At 40.2% G+C, this 18,669-nt stretch overlaps 2 protein-coding genes across 8 annotated transcripts in view; one reads left to right on the top strand and one right to left on the bottom strand.

The window, feature by feature from the left end:
• The window catches only part of PMS1 (PMS1 homolog 1, mismatch repair system component), a 42,450-nt gene extending 30,396 nt beyond the window's left edge, over positions 1-12,054 (bottom strand). For 2 of the 5 annotated variants that reach the window (XM_082284706.1, XM_082284710.1), the window contains exons 1-6: positions 11,677-11,721; positions 10,366-10,455; positions 9,502-9,655; positions 7,201-7,383; positions 5,167-5,269; positions 3,895-4,058 (exon numbers count right to left, since the gene is read on the bottom strand). In XM_082284706.1, coding sequence (XP_082140832.1) covers positions 3,895-4,058; positions 5,167-5,269; positions 7,201-7,383; positions 9,502-9,633 — 582 coding nt within the window. In that variant the 5' untranslated portion in view covers positions 9,634-9,655; positions 10,366-10,455; positions 11,677-11,721. Of the gene's footprint in view, positions 1-3,894; positions 4,059-5,166; positions 5,270-7,200; positions 7,384-9,501; positions 9,656-10,365; positions 10,456-11,599; positions 11,722-12,020 lie in introns of those variants that run through there. The other 3 variants (XM_082284708.1, XM_082284707.1, XM_082284709.1) reach the window with 3 other exon arrangements.
• On the top strand, positions 11,656-18,563 carry ORMDL1 (ORMDL sphingolipid biosynthesis regulator 1). 3 transcript variants are annotated; one of them, XM_082285196.1, is made up of 5 exons: positions 11,656-12,079; positions 12,327-12,389; positions 13,464-13,657; positions 16,011-16,162; positions 17,118-18,563. In XM_082285196.1, the coding sequence occupies exons 3-5, from the start codon at positions 13,484-13,486 to the stop codon at positions 17,251-17,253; spliced, it is 462 nt and encodes a 153-aa protein (XP_082141322.1). In that variant the 5' UTR covers positions 11,656-12,079; positions 12,327-12,389; positions 13,464-13,483; the 3' UTR covers positions 17,254-18,563. The 3 variants fall into 3 exon arrangements, with proteins under 3 accessions (XP_082141322.1, XP_082141323.1, XP_082141321.1); XM_082285197.1 differs by having other exon boundaries at positions 11,658-12,079; positions 13,477-13,657; XM_082285195.1 differs by lacking the exon at positions 11,656-12,079 and having other exon boundaries at positions 12,249-12,389.
• The last annotated feature ends 106 nt before the right edge of the window (positions 18,564-18,669 follow it).

The following is an 18,669-nucleotide window of genomic DNA, read 5'->3' as shown; positions in this document are numbered from 1 at the left end:
TCATTTTGGCATTTGTGAAATAAAGGCAACCGAAACAGAATTAAAGCATTCCATGTCATCAGTCTTACAAAACAGAAAGGCATTTCTTCAACATCAGTGGTTTGTAGAGACTGAGCCGAGGGCTACTGGTATTAAACAGAGAAGAGCATGAAAAATGCAGTTCCAAAAAAGAGCTGGAACTACTAAAAGCTGTGTTGTACCACCTTGGTTAAAACACAGCCAGAGCTCAGAGGTTGCTAGAACATGGCATTTGGGGCTGAAGGGTTTGAGGCAGTTTAAGCAGTAGCTGAGTTTGAAATGTTCTTAACACGCCTTCAGATAACATTAACTTTAAATAAACTTGCTAAATACTCATGTAAATTATTTCCATTTGGCTGTCTCATTATTCAATTTGCTTTCAAGGAACATGGTGATGAAAGAAGAAAAATACCTCTTTCTAACATAACCATACTGGCAAGAGGATCAACATTATCAGTATTCAAAGAATGTCTTGGCAGGATAAACCTTCATAAAAAGAAGGAGCACTAGCTAATCCAAGTTGTCAAAATAGCACTAGTACCTCAAGAGTTGATCTGCAAAGTGATTCATTATTTATTGCTAATGAAAACAAAACATTCTGAGCAGAAAGAGCAATTGAGTGCTTCCTATCTTGGAAGCCCACTGATGGAGAGCCCACAATAAATAAATATGAGGAGGAATAGAGAATATCTACTTTCTTACCCACTAAAAATCAACCAAAGGCTGGAAGAGGATTGTCTGATTTCTTTTCTGTGAAGAACCACACTTAATGGCAATCAGTATTTTCCAAACTAACACAGATATAAAATGTAGCAAGGAGAAAAATTTCTGGAAATTTCATTCACAAGCTTAAGACATACACCTTTTGAAAAAATGCAATCAAACATGGTGGAAATTACACATGCAATGTATCATGCATCCTAAAACCATCTCTACTTCAACAGCTCAGTAAGAGGCCTGACTTGCCAAAGTAAGTTTCTGCTGGAATCAATTAGGCAACCATTTCCAGATGCTTAAGCTCAGACACTTTATGACAGTTTCAGCCTTACTACATTCTTCCTCAGTAAAGCCAGGGCTATGCTTTCACAGAATCACAGAATGGTTTGGGTTGAAAGGGACCTTGCAGACCATCTGGTTCCAACTGTCCAGCCACGGGCACCTTTCGCAAGACCAGTTGCTCAAACCCCATCCAACTCACCATTCTCCTTTAACTTCATATAAAGTACAGGACTTTAAAAACTGGGGGAATTTGGTTTTTCTGGGGAAGGGTTGTTTTTGGTTTTGTTTTTTGGTGTGGCTTTTTTTAAAGCACTGGTTTTGCAATTTATTGAGAAAACTTCCTTGAAATACACTTTCATTTACACTTTTTTTCACTTTTTATCTTTTTTACTCTTTAAACCCATCTTTCCTTATCTCCTTCTGTAATAGTTCATCTCTGCTATCTTCTTGCTCTTTTAAGCCCCGGAACCTGATCGTACTCACAACACGTATCTTCTTCCATTGCAACAGAAAGTACTGGCTCAGCCTCAAGAATTTGGGATTCTAAGAACTCCTCTGAATATTTGCATATATAACTTGTCTTTTAAATGAAGACATAATCTATGAGTTACATAAAAAATGACGCTATTCTAAAAAGTTGATTCTTCCTCCTAGTACATTTCTAACAAAAATATAACAGACACTCACTAAAAAAAAAATCACCAACAACCCTATTCAGCAGGGTATTACTATAGCACAGATATGCTGTAGTGTCTGTATAGAAAAAACACCTTCCTGATCCAAATTAATAATTGTAATGACAACAATATTTAGCATATAAAGGAAAAAGAAATAAAGAATATTCATGTTCTGTGACAAGGTAAAACAAATGCACATTGACCTACTGCAAGTTGCTACACACTGGAAATTCAGAATTTCAAGTTTTTTAAAAGGTATGATACAACAGGTAACTTTTTATTTTGCATGGAATGCTAATGGCAGTAGAAAGGTAGGAATCTGATTTCAAATTTTTTAAAGTTCAGTTCAGTTTTTAATTTTCAGACTATTTTAAAGCATCTCCACATGCAGAGAGACAGACTACACTTTCTGTCTACTTAAGCCTTTAATTTTCCTGTCTCAGCAATAGCTACTGAGCGACCTCTTGTGATGAAATGTTTGAGCACTTTCTCACTTCTTTTCCTTTTTTTAAAAAAAAAAAAATTAAATGAACAAAAGGCTGGCAGTGCAAAATGAAGAGTAAAAATAATCAGCACCACCTCTATCATTACAGTGAACAAAACTGCCTGGAGATAGCTTTTTTACCCATTCATATAACCCCTCAAACTGGGTATTGAAGAACATACCTCTGAAGCTAATAGGAGAGGTGCAAAAAACCCCCAGTGTGCAATGGCAACTATCATGCCACTCTTCACACCATTTTTGCAGGAAGTGTTGCGTAAAAGACATGTGATCACCTTCTTGTACCTTACTGCCATTGTACTAAATTAAGCAGAGAAAAAAATGCCCCGATATACTCAATAGTCTGATCAAGCGAATTAAATCAAAATACCAGAAAGAAAATAGCATTTGCAACTTGTCAGAGAGGGCAAAAACAAGCAACCAATAAGGCAAAATTAGTCTTACTAACTAACATTTAAAGACCAGTATTGTGAACCACTGCTAGATCTGTCGAGGAGCTCAATACAATCTTAGAAGCAGACAGTCCCCTAGATGTCTGGTTTCAAACTCTCGGTGATCTCAATGAAATAAGACTGCAAGTAGCTCCACTTTCCTGGCAGCCAGCTTTAGTATTTTCACAGTATCTACACAGTGATATTTAAAAATACATACATAAATACAATCAAAGCATGATAAGCAAGTGCAGAAAAGGAAGGGAAATCTCTTATCGTTTCAGAAAAGCACACAGTGCCATTTACTTCTCCCACTGAAAAGGAACTGAAGTGTGAATGTTTGATTGATGGGGTAACTGATCAAGTCTCAATGAACACGACAAATACCAACAAACAGCGTTATTCTAGAACAAAAACAGAATTGCTGAGGGATCTGGCCACGAGATGTCACTCTCTACTTTGCGGCAACTTGGAAGTTCATTAGCACAACTTCCCCCTCGGAGGTGTAAAAAGCCAGGGTACAGCCAATAAAATTTGCCATGTTAAATTTGGGTCAGGTTAAGGCAAACTGCTCAACATGTCATTTCAGTAGGTGTGCTGTAGAAATACTATTCAGTATGCAGTGAAGTCAAAGTAACCTCCAAGTAACCTCTGCATTCATCCTCCTAGGTCTAAACCAAGAGCAACTAGCTCAACTGAAGCTTGTTGTTGGAACATACGTTACTGTTCTTACACCAATGACTCAAACGGTTTTGAATTTTCCAGCCTTCTAAAATATAATCATTGTTATGTACTAAGTTCTTATGACTCGGAATACAGCAAGCTGCCTCTATGAACTATAGCTTCTATCCAGGTAGACAGCCTTTTTAAAAAGTAAGTTTTACAAGTTTTTTTCAGGTGGCTTTGGTTAACACTTTATCAGGCCCCGTGGTCTAGTAAGGTCTCACTTCTTCGTTTGCAAAATACCACCATCTTTACTAACCCCTAGCATGTAAAATAATTTTTATATTTCATATATCTAACCAGGCATCTGCTGCAAGAGACCAAAAATACCTGAGCCTGAGTTTTAGGAGTTTAACATCAAAATCTGTAGCCATTAGAAATGTACACCTGTGAAAGGAAAAAGTAAGTGGAAGTCCAAAACAAAGCTATGATGAAAGAAAAATTTCAGGAATGAAAGATTTTATATAAGCACTACATGAACTGCAGAGATTCTCATCAGAAACGGATCCCTAAGATAGCTGACAGAAAAAAACCTCATTATTACCTTATTATGTGTTAATGTTATCCTCAGGTCTGGTTTTATGATACCATATGCTGTCAGTAGATCTTGGACTTTTTTCAGTTCTTCCTTACATTTTCTATTTGTTGAGTAAAACTGCTTTCTTACAGGAAGATTCTTAAACAAATTTAGGACTGTTACTGTAGTACCTGCAAGCAGGTGATAAAAATAAGTAGAAATTACAATGAAAGCAAATCACTGACTGGATATTGAGGAAACTATTTTTACTTAAATAGACATGTTTGTATGCTGCTGCAATAGATTAGGTTATTAGCATGAGAAGAAATATATCAAATTAGCAGTCATCCCCCCCAAAAAAGGTATGTCAAGAGCTTTGACTCCTCTCCTCTATTTAGAGTTATGGTTGCAGCATTAAGCTTACTTTTATACACCCTAACAATAGCGAGAATCAGCACTAAATAAAGCTGAAGACTCTTTAAGTGCATAAGTTAGCCTTCATTAGTAAAATGATAATTAACAGACTAGAATCTAATCACACATATCTGGAGGCAAAGGAACAACACTGTGCTTTATTAAGGGCATTTGCTTTAGGCTAGTACCTGAAGTGCCAGATACCTCTGCTCAAGGTATAGCACACGGTAGGAGGAAGAATATTCATCTACCAGCCCAACCACATAAATTCCTAGCCCATAAGGATATTGCAAAGCATTAAATATATGTCAGAGCATTCAACAGTTTCAACAAAAGACAAGGCATTGCAACCTGCAGGCTTTCTGGCTGTAGAAAACACTACAGGCTAAATCTTAAAAAGATTCCTTAGTTCAAAGTAGGTACAGACCCTTCCAGCAGGTTAGAAAGAATTGTGACTTTGCATGGTCCTACAGCTACGCTGCTTCCAGCAACTCCTATGTATGGCAGCAGGGCAACTCCTCCTTCTTTAAGCAAGGATTTTGCTACATACTGAAACATTACTTTGGTCCTGAACAAGTATTTTATATATTTATACAGACTTGGAGTATTTAATTTTTATAAGTTTTATTTCCACTGTCAGCTTGGAGAAGTGAGTCAGAGAATGAGAAACTAGTTTACAATCTAAACAACTTTCAAGATGTATCATTTCTTCTCCTATGACAACACATTCTCAGCTGACAGACATAAGGCAAGAAATGTCTACAGCTGCAAAGATTTCATACTCAGCCTTCAAGTACCCAACAGGTATTTCAACATCAGATAGAGCCTCTGAGAAACACAAAGTACTTCTGTCACAGTGCAACACCAGAACAGTGATATCCCTACCTTGCCCAAGATGGGAAGGCTTTTTAGAAGTTACATGTCCGTTGCTATTCAAAGCGTACTGAATGCTGAAATCATCAGCAGCTGTCTTTGTTGTGACCAAAACCTGAAGAGAGTGATTTTAAGAAAACTACATTAATCAGGGACAGACAAAGTTCACAATGAGCTTAGATAAGCTTTGCTACCATACTCACCACTCTGTTACTTTAATCACCATAATTACAGTTAATTAGTTTATAAAATTTTTCTTCTACAGGTATTTCTTACAGGCACAGAAACATTCTGCATTATTCTGCATGTTTCCATCCATTTAACTAAAAGCATTTCTAATACACTAATACACAAACCATAGCAATTCCTACTACCTACAACACACACTGCTCTATCTTCTATTCTAACAAGGATGAAATAAACTTAATCAATTGACAGTTTTGCGTTCTTATCCTCTGTGAGTCAAACACACTATAAAAACTTAAATTCATGTGAGATTCCACAAACTTAAAGACTATTCTCAAACGAACAATATATTATCGTTCCACACCTAAACATATCTAGCAATCAGTCACAGCATGTTTTGTAAGCTATTACGGTAATAACCAGATTGCTTTAGCAAGAGCAGTCATAAACCAGAGTTCAGGAGCCAACACTGTGGACAACCAAACCAGTGCCCTTTAACCATCTGAAAGACAAAGTTTGACACACATACAGAGTTTCAGGATATTTTGGTTTATTTTAGTGTCTCATATGAATCATTCAGCATTCAGTCATGCCCCTGGAGAGAAAAACAATAATTGATTAACTGGAAATTACAGTACTGCAGACCTACTTAAGGGCCAATACAGTTCCAAACTGAAACTTCAGGGGGCAGTTTGGGTAGGTAGAACACAATTAATGCCAGGAGTGTTAATTAACATAATTACTGATACAAGGAGTAATACCTATTAAAGCACTGCATACACTCAGACCACCTCCCACCTCTTATGAAATGTACCATAGAGTTGATTAGAAGCTCGGAACAGAGGGCATTCTGCTCTGAGAGCTCATTAGAAGGAACCAATGATTGAGGTCTGTCATCATCTTTCAAAACACCAAGACTTTTGAAAGCATCTTTGGAAATCCCCATCCAAATACACAACCCACTCCTGCTTAGTGCAATGTGAATGTAGCCCAAGCTATCAAGGAGTCCAGCTGTAACATCATCTCTCCTGACCTCAACAGCTGATGGTTCCAACCAGACACAGGTATCGGTACCTTCCTGCACGATCTAATCCTCGGCAGACTCGAATCCAAAACTTGACCTTGGTGTAGCATGAATACAGAAAGGCAGAGCACAACAGATCTGGCAGATGCTGTGCCTTTAGCAGCCTGAACACTTTTCAGATGGTTTTGAACAAACTTATTTACTTTTAGCCAACAAGTTAAGTCGCAAATATCAGTACACTGCCAATCCTCCTAACACAAACATACGGCTCAGACTCAGATAGGTCAGGTAGCAGGTTCCTGTTTAGTCATAGGGACAAAGTTTGTGCAACTGCAGTCACATTCATGTCAAAGAGCAATAAGGAGCCCAGCAAGATCCCATGACTGCTGATCACCTAGATAATGAGGCAGAAATCATTACTGGAATGGTGGCTATGTGAGCCATCAGTTCCCTGAAATTATTTCTCCTGGCCATCATCTGCTGCTCCTTGTCTTCATTTACCCTAATTCATGTAGCCAACTCAGCCATACTCTTTGACATGATACTCCTTGATACAAAAGGAAAGAGAATGCAACACAATCCGACTGTTACATGTTCTGATAGAGGAAAATAAAGAGAGCACTGCTGTGACCTGTGTGACAGAAAGGCAGGACTGACACTAACAAGAAAGTCATTATGACATGGCTTCTGGGGCTGGGGAGAAAGGTAGCGTACATAAGCATATCCCTGGAAGGCTGCTGGAACATTTAAACTCTGCACAGAATAGAACTTTTATGAACACATACAGACAACAAAAATCGTAACACAAAGGCTACATATTTATAGCAAGTGCTCACCTCTGACACACTGCAAATCGATCCCAAAGCTTCCCCACGGAAACCGTACGTTGTCAGCCTTTCGAGGTCCTCAGAAGAGCTGATTTTTGAGGTGTAGTGTTTAATTGCCATAACTGGAACATCATCAACCTTGATTCCACTGCCATTGTCTCTTACTTCTATTTTGCTAAACCCGTAGTTCTCCTAAAAGAGAAACAACCAAATTAATTAAGACACAAGTTTGAAGCAGATAAGGTTACAGCTTCTAACCATCCATACAGAAATGGAAGTTTTGCTTGTTTGGAGGAACTGAGCAACCATTAAATGTCTCTGTTTAAGGGAAAAAAAAAAAAAAGAAAAATACATCATGTTAGGATAACAGTGATGGTTTCTCCAATTAAATATCATAATTCATATCCTGTGATTTGGAAACAGCAAAACCTAAGCTCAAAAAGAGACCTATAACATCACCTATGGCCATTTTGTCAATCAAGACAAACACCAGCCAAAGCTTCTGACTACAGTTCACCACTGCCACAACTTCTATCTGAGAACCATTCCATCTTCAGGTTCATTCCTGTCTGTCTGCAAAAAAGTAACTGTTATCTTTGTTCAGGCAAATTGGGTAAACTATGCCCTCTTATCCCATCTGAAAAAGATTAAAACAATGAAAATGCTGCAGTTTCAGGCAAAACCCATCAAGCTGCAAAATGGAATTTCAAAGTTTCTCTTCTCTGCTATGCTTTTGAACTAATCCAGAATTAATGTGGTCATTGACCTCTATTACATGGTCAGAGTTATTTTGATTTCCCATTAAAAAATACCAGAAAAAAATCCACTGTTTTACAGTATTACTGTCAAGAGTTGTGCACAGTGTAGGTTTTCTCTTCTCCCCTAGTATCCACAGAAGAATAATCAGCAAATCTCTTTTAATCACTGAAACTTGTGTAAAGTCAGGTTTGTTTGTTTGGAACTACAGTGTTTTGGATTGGGCTGGACTGACAAAGAATGTAAGAGTACTGTAGATGACTCATGCACTGAAAATGGTTGAAAATGCTCTTTTTAATTGATCTGGGACTTCTCACTATGAAAACAGCTGGTAACTGTGCTGTAAACGCCATGCTGGTTAGAGGGCTCTCTCCTCTGCAAGGTTTCTTCCAACTATTCTGGAAAGCTCCAAAACCTTTCTGTTCACTTCTCACAGTTACTGATAAGCTCCCAGGATCTAATTCCAATACTCTTGCCCTCACAGCTGTGCACACAATACTCACTTTGGAGTTACCCATGAAGCAAGGTACTCTGCAATCTAAATATTGAAAAGACAGATGTTGACAGACCATAGCAAAGAGAGTATCTTTAGCTCACTTAAGGCAATAACAAACACATTCCTTGGCATCTGCAGGAAACCATTCTCAGATGGAAAAACTCTAAAGTCATTCAGAAAATATAGCAGACATGGACAAAGAAACAAGCAGAAATTGAACTGCTCTCCTAATTAAGAGCATTTGTCTAATGCTTAATTCAAGAATATCCTACACATGCACTGTTATTTGCAGAAAAGGAAATTGGATACAATTCTGAATACATACATTTATACGGGATATAACAACACTTCTTTCTTACTAAGCAGGAGATACTGCTGCTATACAGCTGCTGACAAAACACTGCAAGAGCAGAAATATGACAGCAAGAGAAGCAGCTTAGTTACCCATTTTACCCAATTTGGGGGAAAAAAAGCTCAAACTCTTTATTAAAAGTAGTATTTTCTACTGTCAGAAACTATCCTTGAGTGACATGTCAACTTTTTTTAACAGCTTATAAAATAAAGAGTTAGAAGTAGCCAGAGTTCACCATGCTAATTAGAGACAGGGTGGTGATTAGTATTATAAAAATGTCTTCTGTTTTGAATGGCCATCAACCTTCGCCATTGTCTCCATTTTCACCTTTCTTAAAATACTTTGTAATGAACACTAAATATGTCTGCCTAGCAGTAAATCCAAGTCAAACATCTTTTAAAACAGGCTATTAGTCAGAAAATGTAAATTTTATGTAGGAAAAGGAGGATTAAGGAAGCTGAGATTTTTTTCCCCATGATACACTCAGAAGCACAAATATGCTTTACTGTTTCAGAGCAGGGCCTCAAAAACACAAATGGAAACTAATTTTGTACCATTTTTAGTTGAGGTAAAAATATATACATATAAATATATAATAATCATCACCATGTCCCAAACCACAATAGCCTAAAAAAACACATTTGCAGGGGAACAATTTTTCATGCTTCTTATTTTACATCCAATTATTTTTGAGAGAAAAACTTACCAGTTTAATATCAATGCCTGTAGCACTGGCATCCAAGGAATTTTCTATCAGCTCCTTTACCACGCTGACAACTGAAGTAATCACCTGAGAACTCGAAAGGAGCCGAATTGTCTCTCCAGGCAGCTGTTTCATGATGGAATAAGATTTAAAGAAGCTGCATAGAAAAATAACAGAAAAAGAATGTAAAAAGGAACACTAAAATTACACATTTCTAAGAAACTGTTTCACAGGAACTTTTAAATGCAGAAAACCCCAACAGTATGGCTGGAAAGTGAAATTTTCAAGTTATAGTAGGACCCAGCTTCCTCTGCAGTCAATAGGTGTTGGGAGAGAAATGGGGAGGCAACACCGTGGTGCTGCGGAAAAGCCATACTCAGTGGCAATGTGATCTACCGGCAAAAATGAAAACCAAACAAAACCCAAAACATTTCCCCATTACTATCTTGCCTCTCTGATCTGATGTACTGTGTGTCCTCAGGCAGGTCATTTTATGTCACTCCATCTCTCACTTAAAAATGAAGATGCCTTATAAAGCAGTGGAGATTTCTTCCTTTAATCATTGGAAACACGAAGAGTTATAAAATTCTTGCTGTATTATACAGACACTCTACCATGAAAAGATTGTATGTGGATCTGTGAATTTTAGCATGCATTTCTGTTTAACTACCTACATTGAATAAATAGCCAAGCCCCAGGAAAGCTATTTTGCTGATCCTTGTAGCCTGCCAAAAAAGAACTCAACCACAGTTTTATATGCATATGAGAGAGGCGGGGAAAAGCAGTGTTAGGCAGCACTTTGCACCTCAAGAATGGTTCAAACAGGCTTCTTCTCTTCTCTGGGTTATGTTACATAATGTTACTTACACTGAAAGGCAAACAATCCTGACAGTCCTGGCTTCCCCATTGATTCAGTCCAAGGTATCTGCTGAAGAACACAGACTTCACACTCAGCACCTGTGCCAAGGATATGAGCACACGTGGAGGAATGGAACAAACCCAGATTTCCTCCTGACACAGTCAGGACCTAGTGAGGGATTGCAGCCAATACCCCTAACCATCACTACCCTGCAGGGCATAGGCAGCTGATGCAATTACAGGACATTTCTCTGTCTCAACATCCTTCTAAAGACAGCTACTCTTTAAACATAAAAGACAAAGTAAAAATGTGGTTACTTGGGTTGAGGGAGAGGAAGTACAGTGTTATGAAGTACAAGCAGCACTGAAACTTTTCTAGGAACAGCTACAATGGGGTTTTCTCTTGTTGTTATTCACATTGCAAAGGGAGTTTGCCTTTCAGATGTGATAAAAGGATCTGACAAATTGTTTTTCCACCAACTGGAAAACAAGAGGAGCAGGAGAAAAGGTGCACTGCTGAAGATAGACCAATATTAATATCATGTACACGTGTTCAGAGAGGCAGGTTTTGAGGCATTCACACATTGTACAGGACTCCTGTGTCAAGTGCTTCATGAGTTACTCATGGGAGTAAATCAGATGGAAGCTGGATGTCTCCATCAAAAGACACTAAGATATGGGAGGATCTTAAAACAGAAATGTTGCACATCTCAAAGACATATTTTTTATGAGGTGTGACTGATGCAGGCAGTTTGGGAGAGGAACCATCTCCTGGTGTGCCCTCCCCTGCCCTGGACCCAAACTGAGGGACGCGACACTGGCCATGTCTCAGGAACACCTGTTGGGAGGTAGGGAGGGACCTCTGGGACTTCCTACCTATGGAAATGCATCCAACCCCTGAGGACTGTTTGCTAAAATGTTGGGGTCTCCCCCCACTAAAATACACACATTTCAGCTCAAGCCACCTTACTACTGTAACTCTTCAGGGATCAGACGCGTTACAGCTGTGTTCTGTGGGAAAGCACAGTATTTTCTGCGTGTGAGCCCCATCACTGATGTAATTCCTGTATCCCTCTACAGCAAGTCCGACATGCCAACAACTGCGGTTCTACACACCCTCAGCTAAACCGGGAGTAAAATCTCCCTAAACTTCACGGTTCCGGCACCACAGACGTCTGGAGCCACACCAAGAACCTCCCCGCTCCGACCACCGCCTTTCTCAGGGGCCCTCCCCACCACGCACTGAGGCAATTCTTCGGTTTATGAGACGAAAAAGCGGGCGAAAAGCTGCAGATAAGCCCTGCGGGCCCTCGAGTTTACCCCAAACCGCACGAGTCGTCCGCAGTTCCCGGTTCTCGCTGCGAGAGGCGGGGCACCGCTCCCGCTCGGCGGCGCGCCCGCTACTGCCCAGGGCCTGCCCGGCCTCTGCCTACGGCCGCCCCGGCTCGGCCGCCCGCGGGAAGCGGCGCCCCGGCCCCGGCGCGGCCTCAGCGAGGCGGCGGCGCTTCCCCCCTCCTGCTGCCCCCGCGGCTGCGCTACCTGCGCACCCGCCCCGCGCCCGTGGGCGGTGCGGGCGGCCCGGCGCGGCCCGGCCCGGCCCGGCCCCGCCCGGCCCCTCCGCTCCCCTCCCGACCGGCCCTGCACACGGGCACCGCGGGCTCTACCTGCGGCCGGCGCCCCGCGCTCGGCTCCGGCTCCTCGGCGGCCGCGGGGCTGCGGAAAGGTGGGGCCCCGGCGGGGGGCGGAGGGACGGGCGGCCGGGGCCGCCTGCGCGCCGGGGCTGGAGAGAAGGCCACGGGCACGGGCGGCCTGGGGCAGCGGCGCGGCCGGGGCGGCGGCGACGGAGCGGGGCCGGCAGGGGAGGGATGGCAGAGGAAACGCGGCGGTGCAGCGAGCTGCCTCTCGGATCGGGCTGGAATCGTGGGGTGGAATGGGAAAGGATGGTGGGTCACCTCAAGATGTCTGTCTAGGTACTGGCTCGGCGGGTGCTGCATCCCAGGGAGAGAGGAACAGCCTCGCGTCGCCCATCTCAGGTAATGCGTCCCCTGCAAGTGCATGGCTTGCAATGCTTTGCGACAGGTACTAATTAATGTCGGCAGTGCCCCGGTTCGGGTTCAGGTTCATCGTATCTATTTTTAGTCTACTGCTGTTAATATTTCAGAATAGTCGGGTATTTTATATTTACTTTATACTCTGTACAGCACTAAGTAAGTGTCAGAAACAAACTTCTTACCAAAAGCAAGCTGCTTTTGCTGATTAAATAGTGCTTTTGTATTGTGATTCAGATGATTGCTAAAAAAACCCTTCATCCCAGTCCCACAAATGAATATACATAGTCTCAGAGATGACGTGAGTTTGAACTAAGCAATAGGTTAGGGTTTTTTTAATTATCATTACAAATTTTACTGCAGTAGGACGAGAGTGGCACTGTAGGTAAGTTCTGTCAGTTTCCTGAATATATCAACATATGAAATTATCCTGTGTATCTCTGCATGGGTCTGTTGCTTAGAAAACTTTTGAATCTGTTTTCTAATTTCAGCCGGATTTAAAAGATGGAAATGTCTGTCTGAAGACTAGTAGATGGGGAGGGGAGGAAATCTGCACTTTGCTTCAAGAAAAGGAGGTGTAGATTACTCCTTCATTGTTCTTTCTAGAAGTAGGTGGCTGGGCAGTTGGTATATGCAGAATTCTTCACTAACCTTTACATGAACAAGAAAGAGGAGGAAGATTGTCTGATGTAGGAAGCAGAAAGAACTTTGGATATTGTCATGGATGGAGGAACTTAATTCAGAGGGCAAAAGTTATTAGCTCGGTTTCTTACAGTTTTGCAACTTTAGCTTCTGACATCACAGCTTACTATCTTTTTTTAAATGTCGCTTCTGTAGCAGGCTAGTGAATTTTATTTGTTTGGACTTGTTTTAAACAAACAGTTCCCAACTGTCCCTTTGTATTGATTTCTCTATAAACCATAGTTTGAAGATCTTGAGGTACATCCTGGTTCATGCACTGTGTTCCCTCCAGACCTGCTTTTTTAAAGCAGCTTTTTCCCACATTTGAAAATTGCATTTAAGTACTCCTCTGTAACAGGAGTCTCAGTCTTCAAACAGATCTGTTTTATAGGGTAAAAATGAACGTAGGAGTTGCCCACAGCGAGGTAAATCCAAACACTCGGGTGATGAACAGCCGTGGAATGTGGCTGACATACGCGCTTGGAGTTGGCATGCTGCACATTGTCCTGCTCAGCATTCCCTTCTTTAGTGTCCCTGTTGCCTGGACTTTAACAAATGTCATTCACAACCTGGTGAGTACCCCCTCTTGGAACAGGATTTCAAAAGTTGTTGTTCCTATGTATTTATTTTCAGTAGCAAGGGAAGAGGAAAATAGCCAGTCTGTATGAACAATGAGGTCCTGCTATCCAAATCACCACCTATCCTTGGCCTATCCACAAATGATTGGCTGCTTTGGGGAGGAGGAGTGATACATGACCACTTTCGGTTTAAGCATGAAAGACCTGAAATATTCTTTGTGTAGTTATGTATTCTTTTAAATGGCATTTAATTAGGCTGGAAGGTTGCAGACATAAAATCATCATGCCAACCAACTTTTACAGTGTTCTGTATATTATTAGAGAGCTGTGCTGAATCCATAAATGATCACATTTTTAATTCTTGGACACTATCTACTAATTTTTCCACATAAATCTGTTAGTATCCCGAAATGTTTAATTTTAGCACCTTACTTTAAGAGAAGTATTTGTATTCTATTTCTTCTAGCTTAGATTTCTGGCCAAGCTACATAACTCAGAATGAGTTCAGCATACAGTGTTGTCACTATACACGATGTTAGAAAAATCATGCTTGAAAGCAGTGGGATAAACTGGACTACTTTGACCCCAGCCCTGAAACCAGTTGTTATTCAGAGAGTTGTGATTTGCATGATGATTTTTGTATGCAAAAGATTTGGTAAGCTGCTTTCTGCTCCTCTCCCCAGGATGCTATCATTTTCTTGTAATCACCTAAAGTAATGCTATCTATATTGGTCCTACCATGCTTAGAGAAAAGAGGGCCATAACCCAGAAATTTTCATCAGACCTGAGGTTTGCTAACTCAGCTTTCTAACACTACCAGCAAAGAAGACTTGACAAAAAGATAGCTCCTTCCTTATTTAGGATAGTTCACTGAGGATGGACAATATCCTCTTGAATGTAAATTTTTATTTAAGCTTTTTGGTTTTAAGGATAGGTTTAAAACTACTGGTGGAATTGGAACTGTGATTAGAGCATTATGTGTGTTATCTTTGACAACATCAGACATGTCTGACTTCAGAAGATGTTGGCAGAGACAAGTATTACTAAATATTTCCCACATGCCTTACTGAACTCATTGCAAGTAGCTGTAATGACAACAGGGATGAGAGCATGCACTGGCAAGTAGTTTTGTAGTGGAACACTGGAAGATGAGTATAAATTGCACTTTTGGATATTTCAGAATTTAAATGGCACTTCTTTTGGAAACAAATCCTTGAATGGTTTGACTGAAAAAAAAAAAACCATCTTGGATTTCCACTAATGGAAAACTCTTAGCTAACCTTGAAAGCATTTTTGGTGGTTCTTTCTGCAAGTACCACTGTGAAATAAAATGTGTAGTAAGCATTTGGAACGGTCATAAAAGTGTCTTTATGGTTATTAAAACTGACACACTGCAAACGTCATGAATCAAAAAATGAATTTAAAAAAAAATCAGTAGTCCTAGGTTCACAGGGCTCTGGTCTGGAGGCTGTTCCAAAAAAAGGTGGAAAGAGACATGAAGTGATTTGCTGAGATGTTGCCTCCATTATAAGACTTTGGAAGAAAGGTGATTTTTTTTTTTATATATATAAAGCTTTCTATAAAATTTATTCTAGTATATAAGAAAGGGAAGAAAATCTTTGATATTTTCTGACAGAGACTCTTGCTTGTAGTTGGTGTGCACTCTTTGATAGAAAACAAATGTTTTTTAAAACTGGAAGAGGGTGTAGTCCCCTATTTGAAACCAAGAGGCCCATATTGGTCTTTCAGAACAAACCAGACATGGCATGTTCCCATCAAACAGGAACAGTCACAGAGAAAGTCCAGTGTGGTTAAGGAGAAACAGCAAAGAGGTGGACAGATGGTATTCAGCAGAAGGCTTAGTCAGCTTCTAAGGATTTGAAGCTGGCAGGGGGCTGAGAAAGATTTCAGGAATTCGTGTGATATTGTCAGTATTTGTAGTTAGATTTTTGCTTTGTGCACACTCTACTTATCACTCAGTTCACACTGTGCTACAAAAATGGTGATACAAATCAGCAGCCCCACACTTGTTAGCGTGCTTGTTGAAATTCTGTTGAATTCATGGTATTTTTGCCAGTTAATGTAGAAGGCAAGGGAGTGGATTGGATGTCACACAGACTTTGGCTTTAATTCTGACTCTGCCAATGACTGCACAGTCTCAGACAAATCACTTCTTGTCTCTTCCTTCCTTTTCAATAATTTGTCATTACAGGCTAGCAGCTCTTCTGGGTGAGAATTCACTCACTCTATTTTTTTTTTTTTAAATTCTATAATGCACTGAACAATGTAACAATTATTTAAAAATACTACTAAAAGTGCCTCTGTATTCGCTTTTTATTTTCCCCAGGGAATGTATGTGTTTTTGCATGCAGTAAAGGGAACTCCTTTTGAAACACCTGATCAGGGCAAAGCTAGGCTACTAACACACTGGGAACAACTGGATTATGGAGTACAATTCACGTCTTCAAGGAAGTTCTTCACAATCTCTCCTATAATTCTGTGAGTTCAAAACTGTGTTATAGATGAATCGACACATAAAGCCATTTCAAAAGCTGCAACGTAATGGGTTGCAATTTACAGTCTAAAAGCATTTCCTGTGTATTTTTTCTTGTTTGTTTGTTTGTTTCTACATTGCAGATGTAGGGAGTATTTATTTACAGGCTGTGTAATCAACAATCTTTCTTCTGCTGCTTTTGACACTCCACATACTGAAGTCAAAGTTTGTAAACAGTTATTAATGGGGCAGGTTTTAAAGACTAGAAATGCTGTGAGGAATACTTACTGTTAAGTCTTGAAGTTCTTTAAGAGATTGTGAAGTCATAAATATTGAAAATCTAAACTAATTGCTTTTGTGACAGCGTTTATTAACCATTTTGTGAGCTATGAGTGTATCAGTCCTCAGTGAATGGGGTCTGTTGTCCGTTTTGCTTTGTACATATTGTCTTCTGTTTACACTAACTATGTAAATGCCTTAGAAATTCTACACACCTGTCTCTGTTGACAAAAGTGTGGTTGTGTAACTAAGAAAAATCAGATACATATTTAACATCCAATTTTAAAAGTCTTTCTGTTTGTCCCTGAAGAAAATTTACTTCACTTACATGGCAGAGTGAGAGGGGAGGGAAGATCTTGCATCATGTTTAGAAAGTTGGCTCATACATGACAGAAACTGAAAAAATATATATAACTCCTCAAAATAAGGTGGTGAGAAGGGCTGGAAGAAAATAGTAGACTAAGAGTTACATTTTAGCACCTTGAGAGGTATGGAAGAAGAGACTTAGACCATAATTTTGCTGTAGATATTCTAGAACCTCTGGTGAGATATTTAATACAGGAATAGATGTCATTAACCAGTAAAATCTTACTGATCACTAAAACACTTCTTTCAACTACGCTTTGTGTGTGTTTTAGACAAGGCTGCCATCCGCTAAGCTTGCTCCCTTTTTTCCTGCAGGTACTTCCTGACGAGTTTCTATACAAAGTATGATCCAGCACATTTTATCCTCAACACAGCCTCTCTCCTGACCGTGCTTATCCCCAAGCTGCCACAGTTGCATGGGGTTCGAATCTTTGGCATCAATAAATATTAAGCAGAAGGTTCAACACTGGCCGTCCCTGACATGGCTACTGCTGCTCCCCAGGTGAAGGAAACGAGTAGTCTGCTGTGCTGAGTATCTCATCATAGTCAGGGAGAGATGCTTTTACATCTGAGATACAATTCCTGCTTCCTGCAGCATTGTCTGGGATGAAAATTGGCTTTATAAGATGCCTTCAAATACTTCAAAGTGGATTGGAAACCTATAGCAGAAAGATTTCCATGAAGAACTGGGCAGGCCCAGCTCTAAAGCCTAATCCCCACTGAGACTGTACATGTGGCCGATGCAAGTGGCTTGTAAGTAACAGCTGAAATGGAGAGCAGAGTTTCACATATACCCCTCATCCATAATGCAGGTGGTAACCTTACGTATAAATCCAGAATCCTCGATGCCAAGGACTGGTGAGGCCGCATTCTTATAATAAGTGAAATTAGGTAGTTTCTGCTGTATGGATTGTAGGTGGTTGTGCTTGTTATTGCATCGTAAAAGTTTGTCCCACAGTAAGTACTGTGACAGCGAGCATAAATTGATGGTATAATTCCTGCCTTCTCTGTTCTTGTGATTTTTTGAATTTTTTTTTTTTTTGTCACAGTGACTGAAGAAAGTCCTTAACTGCCAGCTCAGGGGTTTTCCACATCCACTCGATGGCTCAGTTTATGTATGCTTTTACAAGTTGCCACTGTTGTGTTTATTTCATTTTGCTTACCAGGATATTGACTTTCCTATGTATAAATGGGACATCCTGAAAAATTGGAATTTCTTTTTAGGTGTGGATTTTTGACTGTTTTCTCTGATATTGACTGATGGATTATTTCTCAGTAGCTGAGAGGCCTGTGAGGAGGTGGGGAAAGGGGTTACTGCTGTTGTAGGAGAAGCTGCTCTGTTACAGAACAAGTGTCAGAACACGTAAGGGAAACTGTGTAGGTTGTAAGCTAGAATAGAAGCTGAACTAGAAGTAGGTGAGTAGGCAAATCACATGGACTAACTATGCTTTTGCAGAAAAAGGTATAGATAACTTGCATGTCTTGGAAATGTGGAGGAACGCTGTGTTTTAGGGGTACTGTGTAGTACGGGGTAATCTTGTATATAATCAGCTCTGGAATTAGCGTGAAGGAGGTACATCTACAGCTCTGAGCGCTTATTTCCCTGTTGTGCAAAAAGGATGAATTCTGAAGTCTGCTGTGTGTCTGCCAGCCAAAACCGGCTCAGATTTAACAGAAGACTCCCATTTAAGACTTGATTTACATTTTGGTTGCAGTGGCAGCCAGTGAGCTGGGAAAAAAAAAAATAAATAAAAAAAGACAAGCCCACAGTGGTGTACTTATTTTCTTGCTACAGTATTTTCTGGCTATTTACTTAATCGATAAAGATGCTGTTAAAGCAATGAGTTATAAATTTTCTTTAGCAATT

The sequence above is a fragment of the Coloeus monedula genome (assembly GCF_965178545.1).
Source record: "Coloeus monedula genome assembly, chromosome: 7".
In the NCBI taxonomy this organism is placed as follows: domain Eukaryota; kingdom Metazoa; phylum Chordata; class Aves; order Passeriformes; family Corvidae; genus Coloeus; species Coloeus monedula.
Note: the sequence above shows the minus strand (reverse complement) of the source record. Positions and strands in the feature narration are given on the sequence as shown.

Coding starts and splice junctions, on each gene's coding strand:
- ORMDL1 (XM_082285195.1), top strand. CDS start 12,287: ATGGGAAAGGATGGTGGGTCACCTCAAGATGTCTGTCTAGGTACTGGC. Junction 13,658..16,010: donor CAAATGTCATTCACAACCTG/GTGAGTACCCCC, acceptor TATTTTCCCCAG/GGAATGTATGTGTTTTTGCA. Junction 16,163..17,117: donor ACAATCTCTCCTATAATTCT/GTGAGTTCAAAA, acceptor TTTTTCCTGCAG/GTACTTCCTGACGAGTTTCT.